The 14,143-nt window shown below is 41.0% G+C and overlaps 1 protein-coding gene across 1 annotated transcript in view; it reads left to right on the forward strand.

The window, feature by feature from the left end:
* Positions 1 to 7,759, forward strand: part of LOC118422988 (hemicentin-2-like) — a 14,640-nt gene extending 6,881 nt beyond the window's left edge. Inside the window, exons 4-12 of the mRNA XM_035830883.1 lie at positions 9 to 36; positions 417 to 564; positions 1,193 to 1,308; positions 1,861 to 2,115; positions 3,316 to 3,630; positions 3,879 to 4,004; positions 4,871 to 5,062; positions 5,292 to 5,404; positions 5,825 to 7,759. Coding sequence (XP_035686776.1) covers positions 9 to 36; positions 417 to 564; positions 1,193 to 1,308; positions 1,861 to 2,115; positions 3,316 to 3,630; positions 3,879 to 4,004; positions 4,871 to 5,062; positions 5,292 to 5,404; positions 5,825 to 5,938 — 1,407 coding nt within the window. The 3' untranslated portion in view covers positions 5,939 to 7,759. The remainder of the gene's footprint in view (positions 1 to 8; positions 37 to 416; positions 565 to 1,192; positions 1,309 to 1,860; positions 2,116 to 3,315; positions 3,631 to 3,878; positions 4,005 to 4,870; positions 5,063 to 5,291; positions 5,405 to 5,824) is intronic.
* The last annotated feature ends 6,384 nt before the right edge of the window (positions 7,760 to 14,143 follow it).

Genomic DNA, 14,143 nt, shown 5'->3' on the forward strand with positions numbered 1-14,143 from the left:
TCACCAAGGGCGGCGTCAGAAACATCCGTGTTAATTGTAAGCCAAAATTTTGGTTACTACCATTTTTCTTCAAATGGTGACAAATTTTCGATGTCTCACAGCACATCTTGATCACGGAGAATGACTCAGTCTTGATCTCGCGAGAGAACACGAGACTAAGTCAGTTTTGCGTAGATCATCTGCCCCCTCCCCCATTTAGCTGGATGTGGATGGCCTCCTTAATCTTTCTATGGGCTTTGCTTGCAGGAGGTGGCGGGGCGTGGGGGGCTTTGCAGGGGGTATTAATGGAAATCACAAAAAGGGCTTTATTTGCAACTGCAAGAACTTTAATGTTTATGGCGTTCTATAAAAATATTTATAAATAAAGATCGCAATAGAAAAAGAATGAAAACCATACTTTTCACAATATTTCATAGATCCACCCAGCGTGCTCGTACCTGAACCATCTGTTCACGTCATCGAGGGAGCGTCTGCAAACCTGACATGCGCGGTAGACAGCAATCCCTCCGCCATTGTGAGTTGGCGACGCCATGGCGACCCTTTGCCACTAAAGGGTCTTGAAAGGTAATGCTCTCAATGACATTACATATTTCCAATTCAAAATTTAAATAGCATGTCAGAAGATCTAACTAGGGACCTCTCGATTGTAATACATGCAAAATAGAATGCCCCACACAAAAAAAGGGACACTAGAAATACATTTTGCACAGAATAAAATGATGAAGATGTTCCGGACCTAAGCAGAGAAAGCAGCATCTCAAAGCAGATCCTACGGTAGCATAAGATAGTATTAAAAGCTGACAAAGTAGTTAAGCCGGCCTAGGAGTATTTATGTCTAACGGATGCCGGTAGCAATACACAATCCTAGACCGGCTTAATTGTTTTGCCAGCTTTAGGAACTATCTTATGCTACCGTAGGATCTGCGTGGCGATCATCAGTAAGCACGTACCACTTTTAAAGTCTTTGGTATGACTCGGCCGAGAATCGACCTACCGAACACTTTTCCAACTTGGCCATTGCATCCATCTATAAGGATACTTACTTGTCTATAAGGATAAGGTACTAGGTAATATATAGTAGCTAGTAAATGATGAACATTTAATATAATCGTTGCATTATTTGTATTTACTGTACAATTAAAGAGAAACAAAGAAGAAGAAATAAATTGAAATTGTATTTTTCTCTTGACAGTGGCCCAAGTTTCCTCCTGTCCAAGGTTTCCCGTCAGGACGCCGGTGTGTACCAGTGTACGGCAGACAACAGCGTGGCTCCGCCGGGGTACGGGACTGTCACACTGGATGTGCTCTGTACGTATGTAGGGTAGTCCATATGATGACATCAAAGAGACACCTGCCATCAAAGAGATATCTGCCCAAAGCAACTCTCTCAATTCTTGTAAATCATGTAACCCTGTAGATAATTCACAGTGTTTTCCAGTATATTTGTATGATGATATTATTTCCTCAACATCAACCTTATTGATAATGTATTGAAATAATATATAAACTGTCAGCCTTTCCTGATTTCTAGAAGCTTATTGAATAACAGCAAATCAAAAAGAGACTTATTAATATCATAAACGTGATAAATCATACCTTCACAACGATATCTAATAAAAAAAGTAACAGTGTATATTATTGGAGTAAGAAGTCAAACAAGCAGCTCGAAAATGTAGGGAATTTAATTGCTCATGATTTTATACCATCTTGTTTTATGGGTGCTTGTTTTAGGTCAGGGTTTTGCATACTGAGTTGTAGGTTGCATTATATTTGACATATTTCTGAACCATTTTTGTCTTCGATCGACGCATCGTTACTTAAAATATACATTCATACCACACTTATTTGCTTACCAAACAGATAAGCCATGGATTGACCCCACCATGGACGAAAAAGTCACGGTACTGAACGCGCAAGACGATTTCACTCTGGAATGCCTCGCGGAAGGCAATCCTAAGCCGACGGTAAAGTGGCGGCGGAAGGATACAAGCCTGTACTGGGAAAACCCTCTCCGTTTTCACCGTGTACGTTATGACGTGCAGGGGTTGTACGAGTGTGTAGCAACAAGTCCGGGATTTAAAGAGGTCAAGAGGCAGACATTCATTGATGTTGTAGGTAAGATAATCATTATCAATTTCGTTTAAGAGATTCATTAGTCACGTATTTAAACAGTTAATAGAATTTTTCATCAATCAGTAAAAGGTTTTGACAGGTAAACACACGTACCTCCAAATTTTCGATGGCTATCAAGTCCCGACCTAGTTCTCGCAACTCTCGCAACTCTAGGTCACTCCGTGATCATGATGTACTGATAGCCATCGAAAATTTGGAGGTATGTGTGTTTACCTGTCAAAAACTAGTCACTGATTGATGAAAAATTCTATTAACCATTATGAATTTGTACACAACAGAATGAGAATGTTTTAATTTAAATTTTCAAAGAAAAAAACTTTATTTCAAATTAGCAAAGGACAAGAACAAGGATGCTTGTGAAACCATCCATCATAATGATGATAAGAGTACAGATTAAATACCTAAATATAGTAATAACGAAAATGATAACCAAAGATCTCATTATAACTATAACAATACCAAATTCAAGAGTATAACAGATCATAATAGATACACAATCATTAAAAAACTATTGACTTGAGAAGACATGGTACATTGCCTTTCGAAAGCATGAGATGTTGGGCAGGGATTTGATGTGTGGTGGTAGGTCATTCCATAGATTGATGGCACGGTAGAGAAAAGTTCGCTTTTTTGGAGTTTGTTTTTGGCTTAGGTAGTTTAAAACTGAAGGAATTGGATAATCTAGTTGAATATGTGTGGGTAGAATGGACAGGAACGATAGAACAGTAAATGGTATGGGCTTCTTACTGACAAGTTTTCTGAAAAAATAGTCAATGTGCTGATGGCTAATCACAAATGCGCTGATGACGAATTGTTATTTGAACTGAAGTTTTGGTGACCATCTGTCACCCTTCTCATGGCCAAACTGGCAAATTTTCCAATGCACTACAAGTTACAACTAGGTAGTTATTTTGAAAAATTGTTACAAAAACACTTCGATCTTTATAAAGGATGAAATCCTAGATTGCAGATTCTGTTACTTCAGTTACCTTAATGGAATTTTTTTTATTATGATGTGTGCACTGACTTTGTGCACACTTTGTAATCACACGTCATCAAACTAAAACTATAGTTTATATTAATTCAACTATATTATATATAACGTTGCAGTTTTTTGTTTTACCGTGATTCGGATCCCCGAATAGGAAAACGTCTCATGATCACCTATTCTATTTTACACAGGAAAACCACACATTCGCGGGTCTCCTTCCTCCACGGCAACAGTTGCTAAGGGTGGGGCTATACGGTTAGTGTGTGACGTGGTCTCAGATCCTCTCCCAAATCGCATCAAATGGGTATTACAGAACAACCAAGGAATAGAGAAAGATCTGAGCTCTGTCGATGAAGATGTGGAAATCATCGAGACAAAAGCAGACCAAGAGATGTCATCCTCTATCACTGTGAAAAAAGTAGGGAGTGACCGAGAGGGGACGTATTTGTGCAAGGGTACCAACATGTTTGGGACGGCACACAGGGAGATACAGGTAGATCTGACAGGTAAATGGCTTCGTTATTATTTCCATATGCAGTCATAACCACTTTAAACATACACAAGTAAATTTCAAGTAAAAAATATTGTGAGAATAACTCAATTGATTGAGTGAGGATGTTTCTAACAAACCTACATCTTGGAGCTAGATTGTTTCTATGTATGCAATGTCAATTTCGATTAGTACAGTAACACAGTCACGTTTTCTGTGATGGAACAGATCGGAATGATTGAACCAGTTTATTTCACTTGACAGCATCTCAGCAGCCAATGACTATCATAGTGGTGTCCGTACTAGCCGTGGTGGTACTGGTGGCAATGCTGACTCTCTCCTTCATCATAGCCGTGAGAAAGGGGTGGATATGTGAGCAGAAGTTTCCAGGTTAGTACCAGACAACCATTAGTGGTGTTTGTGCTGACTGTATTGGTGCTGGTGGTAACTCTATCCTTCATCATGGCCGTTAGGAAGGGGTGGATATGAGAGCAGAAGTTTCCAGGTTAGTACCAGACAACCATTAGTGGTGTTTATCTTAGATTGTTATCTTAGATGTTCTTCCTTTAAGGGAAGTAAACTTAAGTTGTGACGTTTTTGTATGATAATTTGTTTAAGAACTCTAAAATATACACACGTTAACATGCGCAGAGTTAAAGAAAGTGACCAACGACAGGTTACTTGTACGCCGCACTCCCACGTGGATATGTGAGCAGAAGTTTCCAGGTTAGTACCAGACAACCATTAGTGGTGTTTGTGCTGACTGTATCGGTGCTGGTGGTAACTCTATCCTTCATCATGGCCGTTAGGAAGGGGTGGATATGTGAGCAGAAGTTCTCAGGCTAGTATCAGACAATCATAGTGGTGTCCGTGTTGGCTGTAGTGGTACTGGTGGTGACTCTCTCCTTCATCATAGCCGTGAGGAAGGGTTGGATATGTGAGAAGACGTTCTCAGGTTAGTATCAGACAATCCAGCCATTCAGACTCTTATCTTAGATTGTTATCTTAGATGTTCTTCCTTTAAGGGAAGTAAACTTAAGTTGTGACGTTTTTGTATAATAATTTGTTTAAGAACTCTAAAATATACACACGTTAACATGCGCAGAGTTAAAGAAAGTGACCAACGACAGGTTACTTGTACGCCGCACTCCCACCAACCCACTCCTGCCAACTTGACACATCCAAATAAAATGTGTCCTCGTCTGCCTGAAAGCAGATATCAAAAAAAGACAAATATGACTTATACTGTATTTCAGACGCAGCTGACACGCCCATTGCGTCACGCCCAATCCCACCTGCCCCGAAGTACGCCCGGAAGCCCCGCACTGGTACGAACGACTCCGGGGTGGAGGACCTGATGGAGCTACAAGAGCTGGACGGGACTCTCAAGCCACGCCCTCCTCCCAGGGTAGACAAGGAGTGGACTTCTGTGGGACTATCGTACCCAGGTAGATAGCAAGCGATTTCAAAATGTTAATTTCCTCATCAATGAAGACAGATACAAGTGGTTAAGAGGTCGGAGTCAGTGTTCATATTGTAGTCGGTAGGTTTTGGGGTTTGATCCCTATGTCAGGTGTCAAACACTTTAAAAAAGGTCCATACTGCTTAGCACTTAGCATTTTGGAAAGCGCATGGCACATGAAAACACACGCACACACACTGTCTTTATGTCAAAAGGACTGGTTCACTCCAGCTCCCTGCCGCCGTACTCCACCGTGGAGAGGGACCGGCCTGACGGAGAGGACACCCGCCCATCCTCAAGGATCATAGAGGAGGACTGGCAGGCTGTGGTGAGTACACAATCTTTACACACAGATAACAGTGATATCTTTTAGTTACAACCCGTAATGTCTAGCACGTGCCTACCTTTTGATGCGGCTCAAAGTTGGTTCTTCTACACTGATGGCAGAATTGTTACCTAAGGTCATCGGAGTATGTCATGGATAAAATTCGATAGACTTCCATCTTAGCTAGACGTTGATTGCATTGCGTTACCACTGCGACCTAAAGTGAATGTATAAAACCTTTGATCTTATGCCGGGCATATACTGTATATAAATATAAAAGTTGGACGGAAAAGACAAAAAAAGCAGAGAAAGCTTTTTAAAATTAGTGTTTTCTTAACAAATCGGTCGCAAAGAAATTGTGTCGAGAGCACTGCCCTAGTGTAAAGCAGGTATAACCACAATGTTTATGGTCCCTCCCCGTAGATGGAACCTCCCGTGCCGCCCCCGAAGGACGGTGCCAGACGGCTGCTGCGGAAAGACATCGCCCGGCTGGATGTAGTGGACGAGCGCCAGCCGGGAAGCTGTGAGATCTTCTGATCGCTCCTTGATTAACGGAGCATGTCGGGAGCCTCTTTGTACTGATGTAGTTTCATTAACCCTTGTCCTTCTGAGCCCGTTTACATACGGGATGGAAATATGTAACCCTTGTCATGTTGAATATTGTTATGAGTTTGGGCTATTTCCCACGTAAAAGTTACATACCACTGCAAAGCCCATCGAATTGAGGAGTAAATCTGCAGCAGCAGCACAGAACAGGTAAATTGTTACTGATCTGATGAAGCCATCATCTCTAGGAGGTTAAATTGGCCAAAAAATAGCCGGCAGGACAAGAGCTTTAAGCTTACCTAAAGCCAGGCCATTAAAAGTAGTATCTCACTGCACTGATGCTGCACTAGTACTGTGGGGTTCGAAAATTTCTTAACGAAAATCAGATATTAAGAACGACTTTTCTTGCGCTTTGTGGATTTTGTTGTCTTCTTAGTCACACGTTTACGTATTACGCAATATATGAATTATAAAAACAAATCGGCGAAAATAACAAAACAGTGCCGCAGTGAACGAACCCCGCGGTGCCGCACCGATACCCAAAATTAAGAGCAGTGAGATACCGCGTTTAGCTGTTAGCAGCCTTTAGCTTTCTGGAAATGAATTTTCAATAATGCTTGTTGGTCAGGGACCTACTGTTTGTCTTCCTCTGTACATGATAGGACTATACTCTGGTAAAGTATCTAAGTTTTTTGGGGCAGGGGTTTACGTATACGTATACGGCTTCTAGTTGTCCCATTTTCAATTGTTCACGAGGATACTATCTCAATCCTGTTAAGTATACTTGTCGATAATAAAACTTTCCCTATAATCACATTGTGTTTTTTCAAGATCATCTTTTACGTTGCTGTGACTTGTACATTTTACTTTTGATGAGTTACAATGAGTATTACATGTACATAATAATATATTTAAAAAATTATTGGTGTTTAGAAATATTCTTTTCAAGCATAACCAGTGAAAACAACAAACACGTGTTTGTGACTGTGACATTTTTGTCAAACGTCCTTCGAAAATGTATTTTATTTGACTTTCCTTGACGAATAATCAATACCCATCAAGGATTTCGGTTTTGTCTCCATATACAGGCACAGACACATTTGGTACAGTAATGTGCTTTTATATTTTTGTGCCAGCTTGACTCCCAGAACCGCGCAAGTTTCATTGCCCTTTTAAGCATTTACAATTGTGAATATAGTATTTAGCTAAGTTTTTTAATCGTATTTTACTTATTTTTAGCGTAGAGCGTAGCACTACCAAATGTAAACAGTCGCCTCTGAAGGTAACTATCAAATCTCTGCATCAAGTCTGACATGCCCACATAATGTTATTAGTTTTATCATAAATTCACGGCACTGTACTTTTGTAATTGCGCGGGCTGTACAGCGATTCAGATATGCATGGTTTCCTTCTGTTTGTATTAAGGTAGGTGGGGCTGTCAAGAGAAAAAACTTTGACATCATTGTTTAGTGACGTTACTATTCAGTATACCACCAACGTTCCTTGCCCTAAGATGCCACAAGCCACAAACCAAATATAAAACGTCTGCACACTTACTTTTGGTTGGATATAGCTCCATTGCACCTTTGTTCACGAATATGTTCTTCATATTAAAACCAAACACAAAACGTTTAGAAACGTTTTTTTTTCTGATGTATTGATCACCATATTTTGTTGTTTGTCTATTACATTGTAAATTACAACGTGATTAAACGTGATTTTTACCTTTTGCTATTATCAACTGGTCAAGGTTCAAGTCGATCCATGTTAATGACTAATGTCGTTGTAACTTCGTCATTGATATTTTGTCGAATAATGCTCTAGCAACAAATAAATGTGTTTTTCCTGATATAAGACACATGTCTAATAATTATTTTGTCACATACATTGCTCTGATGATTACTTTGTGCTAAGATGAGCACAGTAAGAAGGATAAAAAGTAAATCTTCAACATTGACACAAATCGATAAAGAGACAACGAAGATATGGTGAATAAAAGTCAGTTTTCCAACACTTTGCGTAAAATCTAGATGATATGCACTCTTTCGTCTATAACCAGTCCGTGTTGTTGTTCTCAACAGACGACTCTAACCAAAGCAAAAACACGGTTCTTGTCTGTGTCTGTAAAATCTCAGAAGATGGTCGGCGCTTTCGTGTGGAACTTCTTCGTCCCCCCACCCAGCGGTGACCTCCCCAAACAGGTGGAGTACTGTTTAGATGTCGGGAACCACGCTGTCAACCATCACCCAGACTACCTGGCGACTCACCTGCACAAGAATCTGAACCCGAACCGTAATACCCCCTTTCCACTAGGACGGCGCTCTCGCCGCGCTCTCTCTGTGACCTAAAATTTGACATATCGCTCAACGAATTGCATAAAAAAACGAATATTTTTACACTTGTTGTGCTTTGTTGTCTTCTCAGTCATACTTGTACGTTTTGTATAATATATCGGATTATATCCAGTGTGAACGCGAAGGTTACACATATCTATTTTAGGTCGCGGTGAGAGCGCAGCGCGATCGCCTTCTAGTGGAAAGGGGACCTATGCACCAAGGCTTTGGTTATTATAAACGGCTTATGTTCTTCGCAAGTTCCGAATAAAACTATCCTTTTTCGTCTATTTCACAGACAGACATGTATACAGGTATACAAGCAGAGGTTAGCCTCCGGCTGGCCGTGAGACATCAAGATACAGTACAAAATAGAATGCCTATCAAAAACGCCTTAAAAATGTTCAAACCGACGGAGCTTAACCTCTGCTTGGAGAGTATGTTATACTAGCGAATCCATCGTCACGAATGTGCACCTTTCTGTGAAGGTTGAATCAACGAATGATACAAACCGAGGGGATTGGGGAGGGTCAAAGTGTAAATAGGGTTGGAGGGATCAGCATATGGATTAGGGTCTGTGTGACTTGTTTTGTATCTCCAAATGCCAAACGATTCGTAAATGCCATCCTATTTACACCGGAAGCAATGCTGAACAACAATGTCATGACGCTTTACCATTGAGCTGTAAGTCTGCCTGAAAACTTAGACATTTGTATTGCTTATATAATGCACACAAATGTTAACGTCTGCACATTAACATTTAGTCAAATCTAACGCAAAAGAATACTGGGAACCAGGCAACAAACCTTAGAGCTTTAGAAAGCACTTTTCAAAAAGTCGATATGATGTACATTTTTTTTTCTACAGCTAAGTTCGTCTATGTGAACTTCGGGATCTTTAACCCTATTCAGACCGGGCTATTTTGGTCATCCCTGGACGGGGGGGGGGGGGGGCTTTTGAGGCCCTCCACTTTTAAGTCCTATATCTCTGAAACGACGTACCGTAGGGCCACCAAATTTTAGGACAGAATGTCGACATGATATCTGACATGTATTTGACGTTTGACGTCACGTTGACGTAAGATGACGTAATTATGACGTCATCAATTTGATTATATTGGCCGGACCCATGAAAAAAGGGTATTCTCAGAAAACTTCGTTATGCTAGAAAAAATGTAACAAAAAAATGCAGATAACAGAATAATAATGTTTATTACGACTTGCGTTGCCAATAGCAACATCAATGACGTCAAAATGACGTCATAAAATGACGTCATGCATATCTAAGATACAAGTTGGGCTCCGCCATATTATATCGACCACCTTGAATTTTTAAAGATGCTTTTTTTGCAACAAATAACCACAAACGGCAATGGAAATAGAATAGATTCATTCATTCAGATGGTTTTTGATGAAAAAATACCAGGTGGTTACAAATTTTAAGGGATAATTAGCTTGTTATTCTTGATCTGGCCATACGGTCCGCCATCTTGGATTTTGGGCTGATGACGTCATGAAAGTAGCATAATTTATGCATATATAATTATGAAAGATATGCTAAATAATATAAGATTTTATTTATGTAACAAAATACAGTAATATAGCAAATAAATGTGGAAAATACATTGTTAGAACCAAAAATAGTGATTTTTTTGCAAAACTGCCTGTCAACAAACGGTTGCCATGGCAACACGAAAAAATGGAAAATTTGTCAAACTTTCTAAAATTGTTGCCAACAATATTTTAGGAAAACTCACGAAATTTGGTGGCTTTAGCGTAAGCCGTTCCGGCGTTATAGGACATCAAAGTTAGCGCGGGCCTCAAAAGCCCCCCCCCCCCCCGGTCTGAATAGGGTTAAAACCGACGATTTAATATTCATACGACGATTCATATCCGGAAGAGACAGGCCAGAAGACATGCGGCGTGTTTTGATGGAAGCGCGCAAAATCAAAGAGGATGCAAAAGGATTGATGGGTAAGTACGTAAATCATACAATGGGGCAATCAAAAAGTCTATTTTATTCACTTGGTGTAAAACGCCCCCTTGCTTAACATTTTTAAACTGCATCTACGAAACACGAATGGACAGACAAACTGACGAATAGATTCATAAACACAAAAACTTCCCATTATTTGGAGTTAGGCGGCCCAGACTTACAAAAAAGTGGCATTTTTATACACATATACGCCCGTAAATTTCGATTGCTAGGTTACACAGGTTCGTACAACTTGATACAAATAAGAACAAGACTCTAACGACCTTTTTATCTTTTAAGTTCATTTTGTGTGGTAGATATGGACAATCATAAGGTCTTTTGTAGGTGGTTTCGTGGAGGCCGCTGTGTCTACTGGCAAGTCACCATACCCGTATGAACGTCCCAGTACCACTCGCTTCATCGTCTCACACTTCACGGTAAGTTATAGGCTGTCGTTGTTACTGTTTAATCTCTGTCTGATTCTACCAAAACTTGACTATTGTGATGTGGTATGGGGGAATCGTGGAAAAGGTATGTCTGATAAGTTACAAAAGCTGCAAAACCGTGCAGTGAGAAGCATACTTGGTTTGTCGTATAGGTCACATGTCAACAACGAACACCTGTCTGCTCTTGGTTGGAAAGACCTTGTCTCACGTCGGAAACTGCACCTTCTACAAACTGTACACAAGTCAATGTGTAACCTGTTACCTGTGTACCTAAACGTATTTAGCAGAACATCAGAATCTCACAGCTATACTACCAGACATAGTTTGAACGAGTCTTTGAGAATTCCGAAAATTAGGCTATAATCTGGGAAACGAACATTTGCATATAGAGGTGCAGACAGCTGGAATGCACTCCCACTAGCTGTGAAAACTGCTTCATCCATACAAACATTCAAAACATTGTGCAAGAACGTTGTGTGTCCTCTGACCTCCACCCCTTAGCGACTTGGAACGGAAATGGATATAAGTGACATGGTTTTGTTTTTGTTGTATATGTATATGTGAATATTGTATTGTATGTATGTGTTATTTGTATATGTATCCAGGGCCTCCATGCAAAGCAGTGTTAGTCACAATCGGAGCTTACCCTGGTAAAAGAACATAGAAATAGAATATTAGTTAATACTAGTAATAGGAAGCACCACCCCCCCCCCCCCCCCAAATTCGTGTACTACCGTTTGTTTGTGTGAGTGTATGTGCCTTTGCTTTGAAGTATCTGCATGGAATTTGGTACTACATAGATTGCTATCTTTTGAAGGAAATTTGTGATTTCATGCATATGCATGGCAGGTCTACAAAGAAGCGCGTTTATGCCCCTATGCGGTATAATCATGGGCGATAGGCCATCGAGTTTTTGTTGAAATCGCTGTCGCTATCTTTGTACGTATGTACTCAACACACACTGTATATAGTAATACCATGCTGTGTACTCAGTCCATTAAATCAAATAGTAAACAAGATGCTGAGCTTGAAAGACGCACTGTGTACGCCGAGCTCCGTTTGCTGCATCGTTCTAAATTTAGATCACGGGATAGTTCACGCAAAGGCCGACGGGAGTAGAACAGTTTCGCACTGTTTGCTCGAACGCGTTCGCGAAGCCCTGCTCGAACCGATGAACCGCCAAGAGGGCTAACTTCACTAACTACATATAAATGACTGGGTAGGAAATGCTACCCGGCAAGAGCGTTACCAATAGGGGTGACCAACAGGAAAAGTGAGTTAGAACCACGGTTCTATGGTGGATCTGGGACTTCTCGGCTTTTACATGAGAATAGTTTTCAACGTGGCTGGTTTGACCAAAGGCGATAGGCCATCGAGTATTTGTTGAAATCAGTATTACATGTACTTTGTCGTACTAAAATCAGACTTTATGAACTCAAACAGTGTGTACTCGTTCCACAGAGATTCCTGAGAATCATACACTGACTACCACACACTCAGTGTACTCGGTCCTCTCAAATAGTCCCCAGAATCATACATTGACACACTCTCTCTGAAAGAATTCCGAGAATCATTGACATCACTGTGTACTCAATCCACTAAAAGATTCCCGAGAATCATACACTACACTATTACACTATATTAAAAACACGCGGTGTGTACTTGGTTCACTGAAACTTTGGCGGGAAATCTGAGTCTCGCGTCTCTCTGATTGGCTAGCAATGATGTAATAGTCTTGTGCAGCAGCGACTCTAGCGGCCAGATATGGTACTGCTGGTGATGATGATGATGATGATGATGATTGGTTTATTGAAAAGGAAGATATCTGGCAGCCCAATGGCTGAATTATGTATCATCTTACAGAAATCACAATCTCAATCATTAAATTAAAATTACAGAGTAACATGCGGATGAAGCAATTGAACTATAGTTTTAAAATCGTACATTCACAGATAAAATCAAGTACGAATATATATCTCTTTGCTGTTACCTGGTAATCAAACAAGGTATTTGAAGGCGACACAATCACGAATAACGCTAGGTAGAAAGAATGTATGAATACATTGTTTCCTGGTAATTGAAAGCGTCGTATTGCAGCACAAAATAAGAGGATTACATTACTCTAAAACATCGCAGTAATTACTTTACATCGTCGTTGAGTAATCGCACAAGGTAGGGTATAGAGGAGTCCCTGTATCTGTTTGTTCTACATTTAACCAGTCTGAGTTTGTTAGAGTTCCTGGTGTTTCGTCCATGGAGCTGACCTGTCTTCTGTGGGAGCATGTCTGGGCCCAGTTTCATTGCGAATTTTCTGCACAAGTCCTCGCGCCTGTGTAGCAGCGTTTGGAGGCCGGTGCGCACCAGGGCAGCTTCATAGGTCGTGTACTGTCCGCCTAACACGGTACGGAGTGCTCTCTTCTGGATTCTTTCTAACCGGACAGTATGCTCCTTAGTGAGTCCGGGATGCCATACTGGAACGCAGTATTCTAATACGGGTCTGACATAGGACGTGTATACTTGAAGCAAGTCATCCACCGTAACGTTGAACCGTTTCAGGCTTCGAAGCATGAAGAGTCTTCCGTTGGCTTTGGAGATCATTTTTGATACCTGCGTATGCCATTTTAAGTTTGATTGTAACCATACTCCTACTAGACAGGTAACTACCACGATCTCCAGCGGAGTTCCATTGATTTTGAGAATTGGCGGGGCAGGCGGAAGCTTCATAAACGAGAATATCATGATCTTACATTTATCAGCATTCAACAGCATGTGGTTTTGACTGGCCCACAGACTGAAGTCATCGAGCTCTTCTTGCATGATGGATGGTGCATTGTGTTGTCGAGACTCGGCCAACGACAGGTCGTCAACAAATTTCCACTCACTAAGGGGTGACTCTCTAACAGCATCATCAAACACGGCCAGGAATATTAGGGGCCCAAGTAGAGTTCCCTGTGGTACTGAACAAGAAAGCGTCTGCCATGTAGAGAGTTCATTGCGATACCTGACGCGTTGGCGGCGGTCGGTCAGAAAGTTAGATATCCATGGAATCAAGCATGGTCGCGCTCCAAGCTCAAGTAATTTGGTGATGGCAATGGTGTGGTCGATCCGGTCGAACGCCTTAGAAAAGTCAGTCATAACGAGTGTGGTGATGTTGCCCAATCTATCAGAGTTTCTAGCCACATGGTCAGTCAAACTAACCATGTAGTGTGCAGTTGACTTTCCCTTGAGACAGCCATACTGTTGTGGGTCGAGTGAGGTCCTAATGTCTTGTAACAGCCACTTGCTTACGAATGATTCAGCCACCTTTGCTAGCTGAGACGTTAGGGAGACTGGGCGCAGTTTACTGATGCAGGGAGGTTGGCACTTAGGGAGGGGCACAACTATGGCATCCTTCCACTGCTGAGGTACGTATCCCTCTTTAAACGATGTATTTAAAATGTCAG

Source organism: Branchiostoma floridae, chromosome 9, assembly GCF_000003815.2.
Source record: "Branchiostoma floridae strain S238N-H82 chromosome 9, Bfl_VNyyK, whole genome shotgun sequence".
NCBI classification, from domain to species: Eukaryota; Metazoa; Chordata; class Leptocardii; order Amphioxiformes; family Branchiostomatidae; genus Branchiostoma; species Branchiostoma floridae.